The sequence below is a fragment of the Protomyctophum parallelum genome, assembly GCF_964188405.1.
Source record: "Protomyctophum parallelum genome assembly, chromosome: 3".
Classification (NCBI taxonomy): domain Eukaryota; kingdom Metazoa; phylum Chordata; class Actinopteri; order Myctophiformes; family Myctophidae; genus Protomyctophum; species Protomyctophum parallelum.
In genome coordinates, this window is record NC_139698.1 from 44,326,969 (window position 1) to 44,347,682 (window position 20,714).

Below are 20,714 nucleotides of genomic sequence, written 5' to 3' on the forward strand. Positions count from 1 at the left end.
TACTGTTAAAGTCAGTTAAATGTTTGTCGTCTTGCATGTATGCATTGTAGGCTAGTTTCCATGACCATTAGAACATCCTACAGCCTGTTCGACTATTCCTCAAGACCCATTCTGTTCTGTAAGATGTCCTTATTATAATTATGGAGAATAGATAATTAGTCGGAAAGGCATCTGAAAATGCAACAGTATTTATGGTGTGGAAAATGTTTGTCAAATTGTCAATTATTTTCATCTACAACATGTGACAGACAATTAATTGTTTGTCAGAAAGATTACACTGATCCCTTTATCTATGACAACCTTCTCTAATCCTTTTTCACACCATGGCCCATTGGCAATATGATTTGATATTAAAGAGATGATCAGCATAGCTCCACAGGTAAAGCATGACACCAGCGTTTGGGGACTCATTTTACCTATGCTGAAAATGTTCATACTATAAAATTAAAACCTTGAATTGTATTTATACTTCCAATGTGACCTATCAAAATCACACCCGTGTTAAGTGAGGGGTGCTTTTATCATCATACGTCAATGTCATCATACATCATCTCATTCTGGCCAATCAGAATTTGCGTTCTCGCTGGTCTTCAATGTTTGTGTTTACACAAAGCTCGACATAGTAGGGGCTAGCGCCTATGCATGCGTAATTCAAATTACGTTCCTGCAGACGTGTGTGTGTGTGGCTCTCAGACAGGCTTTTATTTGTTTATTGTCAATAGTAGTAAGAGAAGTAGCAACACTAGGCTATACAGCGTCGCAGTCCCTCCCCCTTTCAGAACGATGAGTGCCCCAGGAAATGAATCCCAATGCATTTTTCCCATAGGCATTTCAAAACGTATTTATTTAAAGACCTTTTAACCGTTTCAGTTCATACGACGCATGAGGCAGTCATAAGGATTCCGAAAAATTAGTGCCTACGACGTCTGTGGACGTCCTAGTGACACGGGCGAGATAAGAATATTCAGATTTTTTCCTAATTTTTTTTTTGCCATTTCGCTTTTCGCTAATGCTCTGTGCAACTATTAGCTTGTCATTGACTCCCATGTTAGCGCGGCGGAAAGAATGACTCGTATCTCCTAATCCAGGGCGCTCTCCGTGGTGATGAATGGATCGATATGCTGGCGCTTCATTTCTGCTCCTCATCCGTCTCTCCCGCAAAATATGAACGCTTTTTGGAGCATAAAAAAATTAATTAAGATGATCGGGGATGTGAGGTCACTTTGTAAAGTCAACTTTTTTAGGAAAGTGTTTCCGGTTCATGGCTTTCAGAGTAAAAGCGATCAGACAACTCTGGCACCCCGGAGCTTCTATTTTGATGCACTTCCGGCACTAAATGTGTTTTAAGCGTCGTACGAAGCCAACTCTTGTCGTGACAAATCATGACAACACACATAATATTTTGGACCAAACAAATAATTACAAAGAAGAAAAACAACAAAAAAAGTGCCGTTTTTTTCTACTTTCTAATTATTTGTTTGGCCCGAAAAATTGTGTGTGTTGTCATGATTTGTCACGACAAGAGTTGGCTTCGTACGACACTTAAAAGGTCTTTAAATAAATACGTTTTGAAATGCCTATGGGAAAAATGCATTGGGATTCATTTCCTGGGCCACTCGCCGTTCTGAAAGGGGGCGGAACTGCGGCGCTCTATTGCCCTGGGTAAATGAGAGTAGATATATAAAAATAAAAAAAAGGAAAACATAGCTCACTATATTATCCACAAATAGCTGAACTGTTGAATAATGGAGAGGATCTTACTCCATTCATTACATGTCTTGACCTCTCTTGCAGGGAAGTTATTTTATAGCATTTTGGAACCGAGATAGGGAACCGTTAGGAACCGGAATCGATAAGAAGAACCGGAATCGGTACCGGACTGCTAACGATACCAATCCCTACTAGCGCCCCTAAAAATATATGAATTGAACCTTCGTTTATTTTGAATGCAAGGGTCGAAAAACATTTGTATTTGTTATGATAGATGTAACGTCCGTCCGACAAAGCAAGTTCAATGTTTAATGATGTATACAATACAAAATGTCACCATACCTACTGGTGTAGTGATTAGAACAAAATACTAGTCTACTGACAGCACATAATTACTGTAGAGCTGGCATCTATGTTTTAAAATCACAACATTTAAAGGCCAAGCAAGCACTGACATTCAATTTATCTTAATATTGGATTGTTGTCTCAGTACAATGTATCTACAATAAAATACATGCTACAACAACTTTTGTGATTTTCTTCTTTAGGCCAGCTACCAGATTGTTTTACCTTCTTGTTGGTCTTAATGACCTGGATGACCTCATAGTAGACCTTTCTCCAGAGCAACTCTTCAGCCTTACGGCCATAGTCCACTGGGTGGAGGAACATCAGCTTCACACAGAGCTCCCTCAACCTAAACACAAGACATACGTAATTACATATGGACACACAGAGGAAGAGTTATATTATCAGTACTAGAATTTCACAGGCCTTCGGCCCACTCATCCTAGCGCCACGCGTCGCAAATGGGAAGAAGGCAATAGCGGGAGGGCGATACTCTACTGTTTTTTTGTTTGTTTTTTTTACTTGGAAAAGCAAACATGGCAACCCATGATTTCATATATCCAGTTGCTTGGAAAGTGCAAACTTGGCAACCTGGCTGAGTGGCCCTATTGTTTTTTTGCTTGTTTTTATATCCGTCTAAAAGCAAGCATGGCAAGTGGCAATGTTTCTATATACCAAGTTGCTTGGATGTCGTAAATGTGGCAACATAGTGGGAATAGTGTACTGTACTCATCTGTACTGTACTGTAGTCATCTGCACTGTCCTGTACTGCACTGCACTGTACTGTACCACTGTAGTGTACTGTGCTCCACTGTGCTGTACTGTACTGTACTGTACTGTACTGTACTGTACTGTACTGTACTGTACTGTACTGTACTGTACTGTACTGTACTGTACTGTACTGTACTGTACTGTACTGTACTGTACTGTACTGTACTCCACTGTAATGTACTGTATTTACTCCACTGTACTGTACAACACTGTAATCCTCTGTACTGTACTGTATTCCACTGTACTGTACTCCACTGTACTGTACTGTACTCCACTGCACTGTGCTCCACTGTTCTGCTCTCTTCTCTATAGTACTGTACTGTACTGTACCATACTGTATGGTTTGGTACCATAATGTACCGTACTGTACCGTTTTGTAGCATACTGGACCGTACTGTATCATACTGAACTGCGCCATACTGTACTATATGGTAGTGTACAATACTGCACTGTACCATACTGTACTGTAAGCTACTGTACTGTTCCACTGTACTGTACTGTATTGTACTGTAGCATACTGTGCTGTACTGTGCTGCTGTGCCCTGTGTATGTGTGTGCGCACGTGCGTGTGTGTATGTGTGTGTGCAGTGAAAAGGGGAGGTGCCGGGAATGAGGAAGTTGTGATGTAATTTGCATCGCAGCGAAATGTTGCGCAATAATAGTGTCTGACAAAAGTAATATTTGTACAGTAAATATGGCAGTTGTGGGGAAACCCCTTAGATAGCATTTCTGTTGGCTTAGATAGCATTTGACACAGACTTATAGCATGTTATGTAGACAGCACTATAATTTTATTGTATATAGTCATAGCACACCATAGTACATATGTATAGCATAGTAGTAAATATGTATAGTTTATATGTATAGTGTATGTATAGTTTCATTATATAGATATTCCACTGTTACTTTCTTAGCTTACGCATGTTTCATGATAAATGTTTTTATGTGATGTATTCCCATGCTTTTGTTCTTGCTTAAATGTAAGTCGCTCTGGATTAAGAGCGTCTGCTAAATGCCTAAATTGTAAATTGTAAATTGTAAGCGATGTAGTGCATATGGATCATGGAGAGATGTGTGGGAGAGATGTGTGCTAACGGAGTGGTTTGGTAGGAGAAGGAGCACGGATAAACGGCCATGTACTTGTGTACCCCCTTTCTATTAGGGTAGAAGGATGGTGGCTGGTGGAGAGACATCACTTCCCCTACATAATCAGCAGTTAAAATGAGTTGTACGACTTATCCTCACAGATGCATTCTAAACTGGATCTAATAAAGTATTTAATCAATATTTTTGTTTTGTTATGATGCTACTTTTGTTTATTTTTCATGAAATCGTCTTTCGGCATTGTACAGTAGACAGATACTTAATTTGTAAAGTGTTAAAAAATGTGCAATGTGGAAGGACAACAGTAAATCAAACTAATGGATCTGATCAATTACAAATAAGAATCAGTTTTAATGAAATTGCTTTACCAAAATATCAAATCTAAGTCACAAATTAGGTTTTATTGATATATTGTTATATATCAATAAAACCTAAATACATATATGCAGTACATACAAATACTGTATATTATATATATTATTATTATTATTATTATATACACATACATACACACATTTGGAAGCGGGTTACAGCTGAACGATACGGACTATGAAAGTTCTGCCTGTGGTGTTTTAATTGGATAGGTCCAGAGATCATGTGTACCGCTTTGTAAGAATTGCACAAAAGTAGGTGGAAGAGCCAAAAGTGTGTTTTGAAGTGAAAATGGCGGGAAATCTTTCCCGAAGCAATGGGCCACAGTGGGCTGTTATAGCGCCACCATGAGGCCGACGGATTTAATTATTTATTACATTAATTTCAATAATTATTCTGAACCTCCCCTCCAATTGTTGTAACCGTTGCTCCGACGGTTTCTGTGGGGAAAATACTTGACGTGAGTTTTCACATTTTCCCATGCAAGTATGAGGAATTTTAATAAATAAATTATTAATTGCTCAGGCGGTGGCGTAACCGTCTCGGCACCCGACTGGTAATCCAGTCGCAGTGTGCCGCGGGTTCGACTCCCGAGCCCGACACGGCCTTTACTGCAAGTCTTCCCCCATCTCTCTCCCGTTTCCTGTCAGCCTACTGTCTGTCCCTTAAAAAAACCAATAAAAGGCGTAAGCCGCAAAAAGAAAATCTTAAAAAAAAAGAAAATAATTTGTTAAATTGATAAAAGGGCTTTATTAAGACTTCCATAATATTATGGTCAATGCCTGTGTGAAAAGTCGGAGCGATTGGTGCAGCCAATGAGGAGCTACAACAGTGTTTCAGACAGACATTGAGTGAATTATAGTATGATGATGTATGAAAACGTATTGCTTATTATGTCATTATGTATTTGATTAATGGAAACAAATAAATCAATATATTCATTGCTAAGAAGATAATTGATAGTTGCAGCCCTATACATTTTTCCTTGTCTGACACTAGTGTGCAAACAAGTTTAAATAACCCTTGAACTGCTTATAACATATATGTCAAACTCAAGGCCCGGGGGCCAAATCAGGCCCGTGAATGAATTATCTTTGGCCCGCGGGATGATATTTAATTAGTATTAGAACTGGCCCTCTGGTAGGCCTATATTGCACGGACCACCATAATACTACAAGTCCTACAATGCACTGCGAGTGCATTGTCACGTATTGAGGGCCCGCAAGTGCAAGCATGCGTCTTCTCTTCACTATTGATCCGCAGTGAAAGTATATCACTTGTGGTCAACTTTCAGCTACCCCTCTCCCCAAAAATGGCCCGTGTGTTGAGTCCGGCCCTCGACTTGTACCAATTACTTTATTTTGGCCCACTGTGTATTTGAGTTTGACATCCCTGGCTTATAAGATGATCATCGTTTTCATTCATACCCCGTTGCTGCTACATTTGTATCAGCACTTTTGAGAATATATAAATTATCTAAGCTTGCTATGCATTTCTCATTTCGCCTAGGATTGAGTTTAGTGAATAGTTTCTGACAATGGCATTAACCTCCAAATATATAGAAAAGCAGTGTCACCAAGGCCTGGCTTGGTGTATGACACACACATGCAATAAAAAAAATCACACCTGTGTGAACCGAGTGGTGAAACTCCCCTTTTACTGAGCCGTAAACAAGGACGTGAACGGCAGCATGCTACGCTACGGTCTGAATGTGTTAAACTAAAGGGCCACTTCACCCCTTTGCAAAAAATAAAAAACGTTAATGACATTTATAAGATTTAGAACACTTTCCTGAGTTTTTGTGTGTGTAATAAGTGGTTTTTAGATATTTTAGTGTCTGTGATGTCATAGGCACAGGTCTCACTTCCTTCCTGGACTACATGTTTCAGTAAAGGCCTATTCATTCATAGTTGAGTTTTCGGGGGAAGAGGTGACCAGCTGAAGCAGTGGTCACCTCTTCACCAGAACGGTGGTTTTGATGAAGGTGCTCAGAGTCCATGACCGTGCTCATATCGTCTACCCTCCATGGCCAACACTTCCTCAAATTCGTCCATTGTTTTCCCTCTCTCACTACTGCCCATCTGCCTCTATACTATTTCTTTCTGGTCCTATTTTTCTGGTATTTATGTTGCTGTCTCTATTATTTCATTCCTTTGTTCTCTCATTCTTCCACTGGCCGCTGCTCTGTTTCGGGAGTTTGTTTGTTTTTACGCCAGGAGCTCAGCTCGCAAATAAAAGCCGGGCAGTGCCGTCCTGTGTCCTCCTGCCTGTGACGTGTGTATGTGTGTGTGGAGGGGGGAGAGCTACTCACGTTTTGCTGGCTATACTGCGAGCCCGCGAACCCCGCCTCCCCGTTCCTCTGTCCCCCCAGACACACACACTTGTCATGGCCAGAAGGACAGCACTGCCCGGCTTTGCTTCGTGGTGGTTTTGCGAGGTAAGCTAAGCTCTCATTGGAACTATTATAAAGTATACTATAGCCAGCACATAACTTCTAGACCATTCACATTGCCCGGAGCGAGACCACCGTTTCGGTGGTGAGTAAAATCAGAGAGAAGGGCTGGGGAGACATTATCTCTATAGTCATGTGGATCAAGACGGATCGTCAGATTTCTCGCATTCCATCCTGATTGGCTTCCAAAGTTTGTGGCCTATTTTGAACAAAATGCCTCAAATCATGAACACATCGTGACATCGTCTGATTGCCATGAAATATTGCATATTGCTGCAAATGTTTTGCAATACAACTTTAATCAGTTATGCTGGTTTTATTTCAATTACTGGAAAATGTTAAACAAATGCAAAATGTAAACAAAGCCATTAGCACAAACTGGCCTAAAGCTGTGAGTACTAATAGTTGTGACTGTCAGACACAACTATTAAGCTATTTACCTGCACACTACACAGCACAAGAGTTCAATAATAGCAGAAGAATGCCAGCACACACAGAACTGTCCAAGTACGTTTACATTTTTGTAGGCAATGGCAACACACACGCTCACTTTGGGAGAGCCTGATCATGAGCCTCTGTCGAAAGGCATTCCATGTGCCTACAATAATACAAAGCACCTGAAGGACACTTACTTGAATGATGGCATTCTTCCCCTTTTAAGAAGCTGTGAATAGACAATAGGGATAGGCCTACATATCCATGCCTTGTATGTACGTAGCGCAATGCTTGCCTTGCCTTGTGCTTGTAGGGCTAATAGCCCATTACCCGGCTTATATGATTGAATACCAACAGCTTCAAATGTATATAAGGAGGCATATTAAAACTGTGTAATAATGATGACATCCTATCCAATGCCTATGTATGGAATGTAATAGTTTACTTGTTGCGGAGGCTGATGTTTTCCGGCTTGAAGACCTCTCTGTAGGATGCTTTGCTGCCAATGATGACATCTAGCTTATGCACAGACTCCACCACAGCCCTTGGTGAGGAGAAATAAACGTGGCCATATTCATGAAATTTATAAGGTTATTCATGTAATGTTATAAATTATGTCCTATAGTCACCATTCCAAGCCTAGCATGCTTAATTACTTCATGAAATGCCATGACAATATGAAGTTTGGATTCAATAACTTTCTAACAGGTTAACACTGTCTAAACATGATTTACCTGTATACAATTAGGTGTCAGCAGCTACATTTAGATTAGTGACGTTAGTTGAATAGCCCATATTATTGTCAGGACAGACAAGTTGAGACAACCTGGTGAATCAGATCAGTGAATGTCTATGGCTAACATGAGAAGCAATCCCAACGTTAGCCAACATAGTGGCGTTATGGAGGCAACATGGCCTGGCTTGCTTAAACTCACCTGTAAAGCCTCTTGATGAGAAGGACTTTTGCCTCTGGTTCACTATCTTGCCCGGGTCCGCTCATATTAGCAAGTAGCGAGTTATTTGATCAGACGCTCCAGGCAGCGTTTGGTCGGCGGTGCCCCCACACCTCCTCGACCCACAGTTGTCACGGCTGCTCGGGTTGTTTCCCTACCCGGCAGTGACAACCGTGTTGATAGCCAGCTAGCGTTAGCTAACCGTTAGCTTTCCTCCTCTGCCCACCTAACTTAAGTCTTTTTCGTTTCTTGTGTCCTTTGGCAAGACCCCCTCTACCCATCCGCTCTGACACCGGGAAGACGGGGTGCCCACTTATTTGCGCTATTCCTGGTCAGCTAAAACGCTCCGATATATTTCTTATGTTGTTCCCCGTTCCAGCCATTGCTACGAAGGCGGCCATTATTTCCTAGGCAGTGAGTGACCGCCTGAATACCGCGAGATTTACAGGTCAGGCTGACGAGATAACCCTTTCTTCCTCCTCTTCTGATCTGCATCTTTTTTCTTAAAAAAAAACCCTGCAGTAGGCCTGGTGACGCGAGGTTAATTAGTAGTTGATAAAGTTGGACAATGTATTATTATTATTAAGCTATCAGAAAGCTATCAGAAAATCTGATTTCTTTTAGAAACTTAATAACTTATCATTTAATAACCTTGGGGGGGGGGGGGCATATTATATTTAAACTGTGCTTAGTTAAAAGGTTAGAAAAACACACAGGGCATGTTAAAGCCCTATTAAACCACACCAAAAGGGTCAAGACGGTTTTAGCGCTGTCCCTGCGCGGTGTATATATGTTGACCCACGTTGACCTAGTGATTCAATGCATGGAATTCAATGGCCCAAACCACACCAAAGGGTCTAGACGGCTTTAGCGTTAACTGGACCCAAGGAGTTGCATGCATGGTGACCCTTTGGTGTGGTTAGGGCTTAAAAGTCCAACTAGGCAAATGCCTTGCTATAAAGGAAAGCCTTTTTTCTCCACGATTTTGCAACCCATTTTTTCACCTAGTGTCAATGATCTAATCATGTAATGAACGCTACACTTCCTCTGCCAACCTGGGGGGGGGGCAGCGGACTGACCTCATGCTTCCTTCAATTCATGAGGAGTCCAAGCTGCTTCTTTTCACCTGACAGGGGAGAGTTTCCCCGGCCGGACGCAGCGCGTGGAAGGAACACGTTATTCCGACCAGTTCCTTTCCCTCCATCAGGCGCCCCGGTGAGGTAGGGGGAGGTAGTTTAGAGAATAGAGACCAGGATTACTGCATGTTTTTTGTGAGGGTACCTACCCTAGGGGACACGGGGAGAACATGCAAACTGCACACAGAAAGGTCCTTTCGCCAACCCCACCTCGGGTATGGGCACTGATGACGTGGAGGAGAGAACACACCCCGGGCCAGCACCCACAGCTTCCCCAGCGGGAATCGAACCCAGGACCTTCTAGCTGTGAGGCGACAGCACCGACTGTGCCACCGTGCCCCGGAAGGAAGGCCTTTTTAAAAGCATCCACGGACTGTGGTGCTCTCAGGTGGTCAGGGAGTGCATTCCACAGCCGAGGAGCAGCTGATGAAGAAGGCCCGGTCCCCCATGGTGCAGAGTTTAGTTTAGTTTTTAGTCTAGGCATAGTTTTACCGAGGTTAAGGTTAGGAATAAGGTTAGGTTTAACCGTTTAAGCATCATTTACTTAGGTTACTTTAGGAATACCATGCCACGCAGTTCCGCCGGCTGTACGCACGGGGTGAGTTGGTAAAGGGGCGACTCGTTTGATATTCACATTTAAATGTAGGCCTATTATTAGTGGTAGAATGAGAGGTGGTATGTTGCCTATTCACTGAATGATTAAGATATATTCTAAACTAGAAAAAGTGCCCTTCCGGGCACAGGTCTCCACCAGGTTATCCACAGATCCGTGCAGTTAGAGGTAAAACACTTTTTGGCCAGTTATAGCGCCACCTTGAGGCTGAGTTGAAATTGTTCATGTGGCATTTCGTCCTCGGCCTAGTGGGAATGTGGGTGCACAATTTCACGGAAATCACGCGATGTGTTCATGATTTGCAGCATTTTGTTTGAAACTGAGCACTCCTGTGAACTTTGGAAGCCAATCTTAACCAATCAGGATGGAGTCTGATAAATCTGAAAGACCCGTTTCGTTGAATGGCTCTAGAGAGACTGTGTACCAATTTGCGCGATGTTTGGACAAAATCTGTAGGTGTACTGTGCAAAAACTTGTTTTGCACAAAGCGGCCTCCTGGTGGCGCTATAACAGGCCGTTCTGGAAAGTTTGGGGCAGAGGTTCATGGTTGGCATCCAGGGAGTGTGTGTGCAAAATATGGCATCGACCGGGTTAACGGTGGCCGAGATTAGCTGTTCACGGACACACGGACACACGGACGGACGGACGGACGGACACGCGGACGGACGGAGTGCAAAACATACTCTCCCCACATGCCTTCGGCCTGGTGGAGACAATAACAGCGAAAGCTTTAAAGTAAAATAAAACAAGCATATATAGCTACTTAAAAAGCTAGGGTGCCAAGAGAAAACAAGTTGATATTTTGGCATTGGGTGGCACTAGAAGAAAAAGGTGGTGTTCATCCTGCAATCTTCCTGTATGAGATGTGAGCAAAGTTGTCACTTTGGCCTGAGGGTGGCACTAGATGATACATCATGGGACCACTAAATGGTTAGAGTTAATCTGGGAGCAGGAATTCGCTCAACAAGATGGACTTCTTTTTGATTTTGAGATATTTTGTGTGCAAGTTGGTTAAAATTTGCCTGCAGATGCAGAGTAACTAAAGGAAAGGTTCATCAGCATGTATGTATACTGAAAATGCAACGGCATAAAGACACTACCTTACATTATATACATTACATTACAATGTTTGACAACAAATTAAGAATGTAATTGTTTATTTATTAATTTATTTACGTATTTCTATGTCCAAGATTCACCCACCCGAAAAATATAAATTCCGGTTTATTCAAAAAGAAAAATGATGGAATTTTCATCAACTGCATCAAAGGAATTATCAACAAAATCAAAGTGGCAATAATCATTATTATTACAATAATCATTTGTTGATCAGAATATCCACATTCATAACAAATCCATATACAACTGTAATACACTCTTCAACATCACTCTTCCATTAATATACACAAAATCCCCAAATGTCTGTCCTTTTCAAAACAACAACAGAGGAGTTTGGGTTAGGCGGGGCTATGGCTTGTCAATAGGTATGTAAATGATTGACCAGCAGAATTGACAGGTCTAAGGTTAGTGAAGGGTATAAGGGGGAGGCACATTTACTTAATTAGGACTAAAGCCCAATTTATACTTTGTCATTTGACTGCATCACTCGCAAGAAAATAACTATCTGGAAAACCAGTTACTTTCAGTGTGTGATGCAGTCGTACGATAAAGTATAAATTAGGCTGTATACGAAAACAAGCAATGGCAAACAATGACTGTATCATCATGGAAGGATAGCCATCTTAACCAAATCTTCAGCTGACAAGAGGTTAGAGGACTCCATGATAGGCAGAATTTGGGGAACTAAATTTCAAGGAATATATAAGGGTTGTCAGAATAAATATATAACTCTGAAAGACAACCGCTGCAAACATATATTGTAGGAACCTAAACTGAAATCAGATACTGCAAGAACTTAAACAGTTCAAGAATTTCAAAGAAATGCAGATGGAGGTTTCTGGAAATATTGTCTTATTCTATATATGTACAAACATTGCTCGGCCACTCAAATCTACTTTAAAAAAAAGCTTTTAGTTGGACAGAAAATGAGTGCAAGCTTAAGTATTATGTGAGTTGGTTCTTGTAGAGAGCTTCAAGAATACAGATACCATAACTGACAGACCTTGCTGATATTTTGTGAGTCTGAAAACCTATCCATGCCTCAATGTTGGTAACTTGAGGAAACGTATAGCCAGAGAGAGAAACATTAGAGGAAAAAATAACTGTACACTCTGCATATACAATCAAACAGTATATACACATAGACATACCATACAGTATATACACATTTACCCAGTATATACACAAAGATCTGAAAGATGTATCTGATACACACACTTATATACACCACACATTCACTCATTTAAACAGAACCTCTAATATATCTCTCTCTGTCATATCCAAGTGATTACACTGTAAATCCTCAGTGTTCGTTTACTCTTAAATGGAACAAAGTGGACCCTGATTTGTACGCTTTCTAAGTTACAAATGGATAAATGAACACTGAGGAATTTACTATGTAGCGGTGGAAATGGCAGGGATTATCAACTTAGGTTGGGATCAGTGGAGTCCATTAAAAGAAATCAAAGAGGAGTTTCATAACAAGTTAACTCCAGAATTCTGTCAAATGGTCACACTGAATCCGACAATCCATCAGTTAATCACTGCTCAGGTAAGCTGTAGACAGATAGTAGATTTGAGATACAGTACAAATCACTGAAATCAGATGATAAGAATGTCCTCATCCAAGGGTTTCAGATCGTCCATAAATGGAGAGCTCCATGGCGATTGTTGGGCGAAAAACATCGTCCATCCAAGTTTCTCTTTTCTTATTCAATCTTAGAATAGTTGTATGTAATCAAGAGCACAAGTCACAGCAACGTGCAAAACGTTGTAAGGGGAGCAGGTAAAACACAAGTGAATCCCTTTTGTCACAGTCCTAGAACAATGATTCTCCTCAAAGCTCCATAAGATTGTCTTAATAAGAAAAACTTGGTTCATATAAAATGGGGTTGTGAACTTCCTTTAGATAGACGATTCTATCTTTATCAAGAAATAAATATATGCTCCGGAAGATTTCTGATGTAGAGTATTTCTTCTACTGTGGTAACAATAAACAGTATCATATAAATATAAATATCAACATTCTGTCCAGTTTTCAAAGTTTTCAATGAATTAAGATTATTTTTTAAGCAGTTTCACTTGTATAGGCTGTGCATATTTAGTATTCTTTAAATAAAAGTCCAAAAGAGATTCAAATAAAACAGCTAAAACTATGAATTCAGTAAGTATTGAAAATCTGAAAGGGAGGTGGTCAAGTAATGCTTTAAAATTCATAGAAAGATAAAGACTAAATGGATGAACAGTAATCATAGTGTGAAGAGACTATGAGAGAGGAAAATAAATGCTTTAACCACTTAATCGCTGAACCATAAAGGTTTTCTAAATTATTTCAGAAATAGCTGATCTACAAGCACACAAGCTGTAAAGCTTGTAGATTGTCTATTATTTGTCCATAAAATTCTGCCAGCGTTTAAGTGGTTAAAAATAAATGGGCTTCTACTAAAAAAAATAAAGAAAAGTCAAGCACCTTTGAAATACACCTCACCTACAGTACAACATAGCTCCCTCTCTTTCTGGAGCAATGTGCCTTCCTTTGCTTCTGTGTTCTTCCATTCTATTGATTGAACGTTCTGCATAGCTTCTTCGCATGCTGGACAGGCCAACAAATACTATTACATTGTTGGGCCTATCTTCAAAAAGAAAATCGTACATCTAATCAGAAGGCGTAAACTCTTAAAAATCCAGTTTTCCAATCAGAGAGAGAGGACCCAAGTAAAGAAGGGTAAAAAAAGCCCAGCATATCCTTACATGGTTCGCTGGGGCTCTGCACCATCCTTTAAGCAAATACAATGGGACGAATGCCCCAAGTTCTCCCTTTGTCAGCCAATCGCGTCACGAGAGAGGGCTCTTGATATTTGACCGTGCCACCCGGTGGATTTCCCGTGGCGGCTCAGCCAATTAGGTTCCAGATTGTCCTCCACGAAGCTTTGTGAGTGGCTAAGGGGAGAAAAAAAGGGAGACAGAGAGAGAAGGATCGGGGCAGGTGCTTGATCAGGTATTACTGAAGCATAGCTAAGAGATGTCATTCTATAGTCAGTCCAACTATAATGATGGTAGTCTTTCCAAAGCTGGAATTATCTTTTTCAGTTGTGTGTTCAGTTCTGAGGCAACTGCTTATTTACCTGAGACTTTCAATTTTATGTCACTGAGGTATTTTCATAGCAATATTAATTTCTCAATCATGACTCTTGTCACCTAATATCCTACTCTACCACAATACAGTGATCTAGCCTGATGATTTCTTAATGACACAAGTGCTTCCACAAGAAGAAATGTAGCCCTAAAAGCTGTTATGACAAAATAGAAGACGACAAAATAAATAAAATAAACAAAATAACTTTCCCTGTGTAGAATTTCTAACATTAAGATTTGGTGGTTCAGCGATATAATATTGTATATTGTTCATTCTGGGAATTTCACAATTTCTGCTTTATAAGTGCTTAATCAAATCTCTCACTGATATACAATGACCTGTATGTATACGAAACATTAGTGCTGGCCATTTTGACCTTCCACAGTCAGTGACAAATTTTCTCAAAGATATGGTGAAGTTCTTCTACGGTTCTTGATTCCAGTTACAACAAACAACTTGTTGCAGGATGCCACCAGTGTGAGGCTACAGAGACGAAAACAGATTCACATCCAAACAAAGTTTACAGAGGACAGTTCATACACAAAATGAAGGGATATGACAACACATTACAAATAATTCAAAGACTGATGTTTCAGCAGCTGACATACAGTATGACTAGTTTAGTAATTCATTTAAAAAACGTTACATCCATGTTGGAATGAAAGTGATTACCTGAAGTTTCCTGTTCAACATGCTCAAAATATGGACAATTCATTCTTTATGGTATGAGTGTTATCCTTTGTCACCAAAGAACGTATCCGTCAAAAATTGCCATATTTGTTTGTGTTATTGTTAATACTTTTGCTATCGTAGCTGTCCTTTTTATTAAAATGCTCTATTGGAATCACAGTTTAGATATTCCCAACTGCAGAAAGCAATGCACTTTTTGTAGTCTTTTCAAATCACGTGTGTCCTTATTCTGGGATGAATGAAAATAGCCAATCTACAAGCTCAAACATCACGCATTCTGAGCTATATTCTGTGAAGATATTTAGTGTAGAGGGGAAATAATTATGGGGCAGAGTATAGAGCCCAGGGGGACTCCAATCAACAAAGTATAAGGTTTAACAGGTTCATATTTACCGGCTCCTGGAGATTTGTAGGATGACTGGCTAGTCTAATCGGCCAAATGCTAAATATTACAAGTCCCAATTCCAGGCACTTTCAGATGTCTAGAATTACTGGCTACAGCAAAAAATAAACTGCCATCTCCTTAGATGTTGTGAACTGCTCTAAATGTTGTGAACTGCTCTAAAATGATTTGAACAATGATGTAACACAGTACACAAAATACTGCCATTACATTTAGCTAGCATTACATATTTGGTTTACATCCAAGTTACTCAAACTATAATTTGTAATATTGTAAATGTCATCCTGGAGGTTTATCCCTAATAAAGTGCTAATCCTGTGATTACATGATCTCCGGTACCCTCAACACAATTGACACCAACACATTTCAAATTGGAAGTTTTCTCAATACAGTAACTGATAACACAATTTTCTCCATTTCATTCAAAGCAGCTTGGTTCTATCTCCAAAAACCAGGCCTGTTATAACTGAGAGCTATGCCATGGCAAGTGTAACTGACACTAAATCATGCCAATAAAAGCAATAAATATTAAGGGCAAATAAAAATGTTTACTGCAGAATTTAAATAACTCAGTGACAGTTATTTGCAATGACATATCCTTCAATTTCCAGGCCACACTACAGGCACATTTCTTTAGACTGTTTTTTATTTACTGAATATCAAGTCCGAGATTGTAGGAGGTTTCTTTCTTTCTCTACGTCTTTTTTTTTTAAACAAACCTAAATTTGTAGACATACAACAACAGAGGGGAGCACATGTAGTCGACACATACAAACATTGAAAACAACAGACAGCTGGAGAAAGAAAATGGGTGAAGAATGAAAGAGGCAGTGCTATGTTCGACACAGACATTTGATATTGGAAATGGCACCATTTGTTTCTGTTTAGCACCAGTAGATCACATATCGGTTCTGAGATTGAGAAGAGAAAAACTGCACAAGCTCAATCCAATAACAATTCCCTTAGATTAAAAAAGAAACACCAATATGTCTATGCGTATTTCCATACATTTTGTCCTTCAAATTTCTATCACACTTTCAGCCTTTTTGTCCAGCTTACAAGAAATGCTAAGTTGGATTCTCTTTGTTGCCTCTATACGTTTTTGTTTTTTAAGACCCTGTTGAAATACACTCAAAGGCACTAAGGAAGCCAGACGACATTAATCACATCTCTACAGAGACCTGTCACACACAATGTTTTGGAGAGTTGTTATCAGTGGTTATGAAGCTTGAGCTATGCTTCTGTGGCAAGTATTGTGTGACATGTTGCATGACAAAAAGAACAGTTTCAATTGAAAAAAGCTTTGACGCAGCTCATCATTATTTCTGTGGAGTGATGAGTCATGTGGCACTTTGTCGCCGACGCATAAATCAGGCTAAAGGGACATCATGCCGTTGGAGGAGTGACAACAAATGGAACTACAGCAATCTTATCTCCCAGTCCCCCTTGCAAAACAATAATATGGTCTAACAAGTAAAAGGTGACAATGTTGCTTTCTTCGTTGACTGTCACTGCCCCACCACGACAAGGTGTTCCTCATAGCCACTGATGTCAGGCCTCTATTTGCAAGCTGGCATATTCAGGACAAAGATAAATAATGATTCGCCCGCATCCTTGGGAATCAAGGGTTCCAGTGAGCTGGCTCGTAGCACTTTTATGGCTAATGGCTACTGAGAAGTCTTTGGGGTGCAAGACATTCTATAGTGCTTGTTCCTCACATTTATTCTTATTCATGGACCACAAACAGGCGATGAGCGACATAAAGCAGATGTTCACATATCGGCTTGGTTTGGCAACCATACCTGTATGTCAACTGCTTATTCAAACAGTATACAGTATTTGAAGGGGTACCATATCTTGTCCTGCAAGAGTGATACCAAGCTCGGTTTAAGCATCAAAAAGACAAGTATCTGATGAAGAGCCCTTTGTGTTGTGTTAATGTGCAATGCAAGTACAATAACTATCTCTTTCCCACACACTTTTCGTCTCTCTCTTGTTTGGCCGAATAGTATGTCAGCAATATTGTCTCGTTAAATGGGATGGGGATGCTTTGCGGAAGCATTTTCCTTCTAATTGTGTCATCTCTCTCTGATTTGGCTTTAGTGTTGTGTTTGACCTACTCCCCCTGCTTCTGCTATGCCTGCCGTTGCCGTTGCTGGGATTCCTGTTGCCTTTGAGGTTGTCATGGGGGAGGATGTTTGGTTGCCACGGAGCTCTCCATTCTGTGTAGGTGACTTGTGTGTAGCGGGCAGAGAGGGAGGGTCGAAGGTTTGGGGGAGATCTCCATTGTGAGGGGGGCTGTCGGAGGAGACGGCTGAGGGAGATACTCTGCGGCCGTGATGGCTGCTCACTTCTCCTCTTTGACCAACACCTCCCCCTCCACCTTCTGTGTTCACACCGGGGTTTGCTGAACCCAGGGAGGAAAGCTGGGCTTCCTAGCGAGACAGAGAGAGAGGGAAGGGGGAGGAGGAGTGATGGTTCGAAGGAGAAAAGGCCATTCAGTGGACAATGGGAGGTATGAGAGAGGGTGAAAGATGAAAAGATGATCCATTCGGGTGGTATGTAACGGGACATACACAGGGCAAACAATGGATGTATAGTATAGTAAGGAGTTATAAGAGTATAAGTATCGTGAAAGAAAGACAAGAACAAGAGAATAATAGAAGAAAGCATGTGACACGAAGGAAATAGTTTGGGGGTGCGAAGTGGGAAAGGCAGGATCAAGTTGAAAACAACAACAACCAGGAAGTGGCAAAAGATGTGTTTAAGGAATGAGCATGTATGTAAGCCATGACAGAGACACGTGAGGCAGAAAAAGAAAAAAAAAAGAAAGACACAAGAGATAGGAGGACAAACAGAGAAAGAGAGAAAGAGAGAGAGGCAAATGAGTCACAGAATCGATGTATGACACACACCAATAAAAATGGCAGCATAGGAAGGACGAAACAGACAAAGAAGGGATGGAAGGAATTAAAACTCTTGAGGTCAGAGGGTCTTTCTTGATCCTCTTGTGATGAGTTGCAAGGAGTGTATTGTTTGATGGGTGTCAGAAAACATCTGGAATTCAAGTCAGTCATTCTTCGCCAATGATTACAAATCCGATTCAATAACCACTATGCTTCTATGCAAATAGGCTTGCTTGAGTTGCATAATACCTTCTTACATTAAAGAATGGTTTCCAAAGGATGATAGCAGCGCATAGCATTAGGCCTACCAGGACACCAAGAAATACATGCACAAAACTGAAAGCCAGCCAGCGCCAAATTGAAAAGCAAGATAAAGTTGCATTTTATTTCCCTATGGGATGAAATCCAAAACTGTGTCAAAATCACAAGCCAAAATATCTAACCCAGTCCCATTGATGACAAGGCAATGAGTTATATTAAAGAAGAAGAAAAAAGCTGCATCTGTGTATACTGAGTTAGAACTTTTGATTAGTGATTAAGTCAAACTTTGGGTTTGCCATCTATCCTTACCTACATTGGCGCAGAATAACATCAACGCAAATATCAGATTCATTTCAGTTATTTGATTTATCAACGTCTGTGCACAAGCCTTCATATCCAGTCTGGTTCACTGTAGTCTGTGTAAGAGCAGTGGGAAGAGAAAACAGTTGGGTTATATTGGGCCAATATACAACTATGAGGATATCTGATACCGGTGTTTAATGTACCCAACAGCTGACACAGAAAATCTAGAGTGTTTGAAGGACCACTCTAAGAGTTAAATGAACATTCTGGATTTTACTGTGTCCAAGCAGTTTGAATGTTGGAATCTACGTGGCCGTTGGGTAGAAATGCCTCTTGAAACAATTATAATGCACTTGATTGCTTCACACATCTGTTGGTGTAGTGTCAAGGCATGACTACAGGGGGTCAGTTTCACTTAACATACATGTGCAAGCAATCTCACGTATGGTGAAAATATGCAATGGAGGATTTTAACCCAGGTTCATTTGGTTTCACCTCACACACATTTGGAAGGAAGTATGAAGGAGTGCTGTCGTATGGATGGAATGAAGTGTTGGAGAGGGCAAAGATAGGAAAGAGCTGCTTTGTAGAGGGGTAGTTTGGTCTGCATCCAGTAGAGAAATGGTTCAAATGGATTAAAACGTTAATTGATCATTTTGTGTCTAGTAGTTGCCTTTTTTGTTTCTAATGAAATACAAACAAACAAACAAATGAGAATCTGGTGGGAATTGGCAGACCTTTTCTCTTCTCAATCAGAACCAAAATCTTTTTTGCTAAGGTCTCCCATGACCTTAGTTCTAACTGGTGCTATAAACAGTGTTCTTCCCATCTCCTATGACACAAACAGTGACAGAATGCCAGTAGACATAACTTCAGTAGCATATCCACACATCAACACCAACCATTGCTCTTAATATCCATGTGTAGCCCATTACACATGTCTATTAAGCTTGATAACAAGGAAAGAAAAATGAAAATAAAAACAAGCGGATAACTGTAGAGACTTTAACTGGCATCCTTTTACCTTTCCAAACATGAATCAATCACTGCTCAAAATCCATACATGTACATTATATGGTGTCAAAGTGTGACTAACGAATGTACTGGAGACAGAGGAACATATAGTGGACTGTTAAACTGTTGGGTGAACAGCGAGTGACACATTTATCTTATACTGTATAGATATGTCCTTACCCATCTCCTGCAATCTCATTTGTTGAGTCGTTGATGTCTATTGCATAGTGCTGGTCTTTCTCACCAGTCACCACCACCAAAATAGTGGCACTTTAAGTATAGACATACAGTACAGCAACTTAGGCACTAAGGTTAATGCTTATGAACACTATCTTACCCAGTGAAAGAAAACTTAACTTGAAGCAAAAAAACAAAAAAATACAAAAATACAAAAAATTACATACGTACATGACAAGTGACTTGCACCACCATTCAATCAACTAATGTGCCCAGGGCGCCAAACATATATACATTAACACAAGTATCACGAAACAGTCACAGAAACATACAAAAACATGAGCATATTTAATCTTTTTTTTTTTTTTAGTTTTTCTCAGGGAAGGATTGGGTCAGATACGGAGATTTCCCATTGTTTATCCTCAGGCAAGTAGGAGGGAATAGATCCAATTTAACGGATAATGTATGAGAGTGAATGATACAAATGTGCATAATAATGACACATTCAGCAGTTAAATTGGAATACATTTTTAAATAAAACAATCTAGTACAATATGAGTAATACCTGTGAATGACAGATTGACTGTGTAATTGGTTTTCATGTAAATGAAAATTAAAGTCGTTGCCATTTTGGTAATTCTGAACCAGAACATGTGCCCATAGCCCATCAAGTTACCAAATAGATTAAAATGTCCTGGGCTTTATACGTTTTTATGAATTTGTTTTAGGTTGACTGGGTTGTTATTTTCCAAATCACCAAAACTGGGGTGATTTGACTATTTCCTAAAAGTTCAGTTCCTAAAAGTTGTAGAGA

The 20,714-nt window shown here is 40.2% G+C and overlaps 1 protein-coding gene across 1 annotated transcript in view; it reads right to left on the minus strand.

The window, feature by feature from the left end:
• Positions 1-8,544, minus strand: part of smg5 (SMG5 nonsense mediated mRNA decay factor) — a 33,615-nt gene extending 25,071 nt beyond the window's left edge. Inside the window, exons 1-3 of the mRNA XM_083760909.1 lie at positions 8,125-8,544; positions 7,635-7,733; positions 2,281-2,404 (exon numbers count right to left, since the gene is read on the minus strand). Coding sequence (XP_083617035.1) covers positions 2,281-2,404; positions 7,635-7,733; positions 8,125-8,189 — 288 coding nt within the window. The 5' untranslated portion in view covers positions 8,190-8,544. The remainder of the gene's footprint in view (positions 1-2,280; positions 2,405-7,634; positions 7,734-8,124) is intronic.
• Between the last annotated feature and the right edge of the window lie 12,170 nt (positions 8,545-20,714).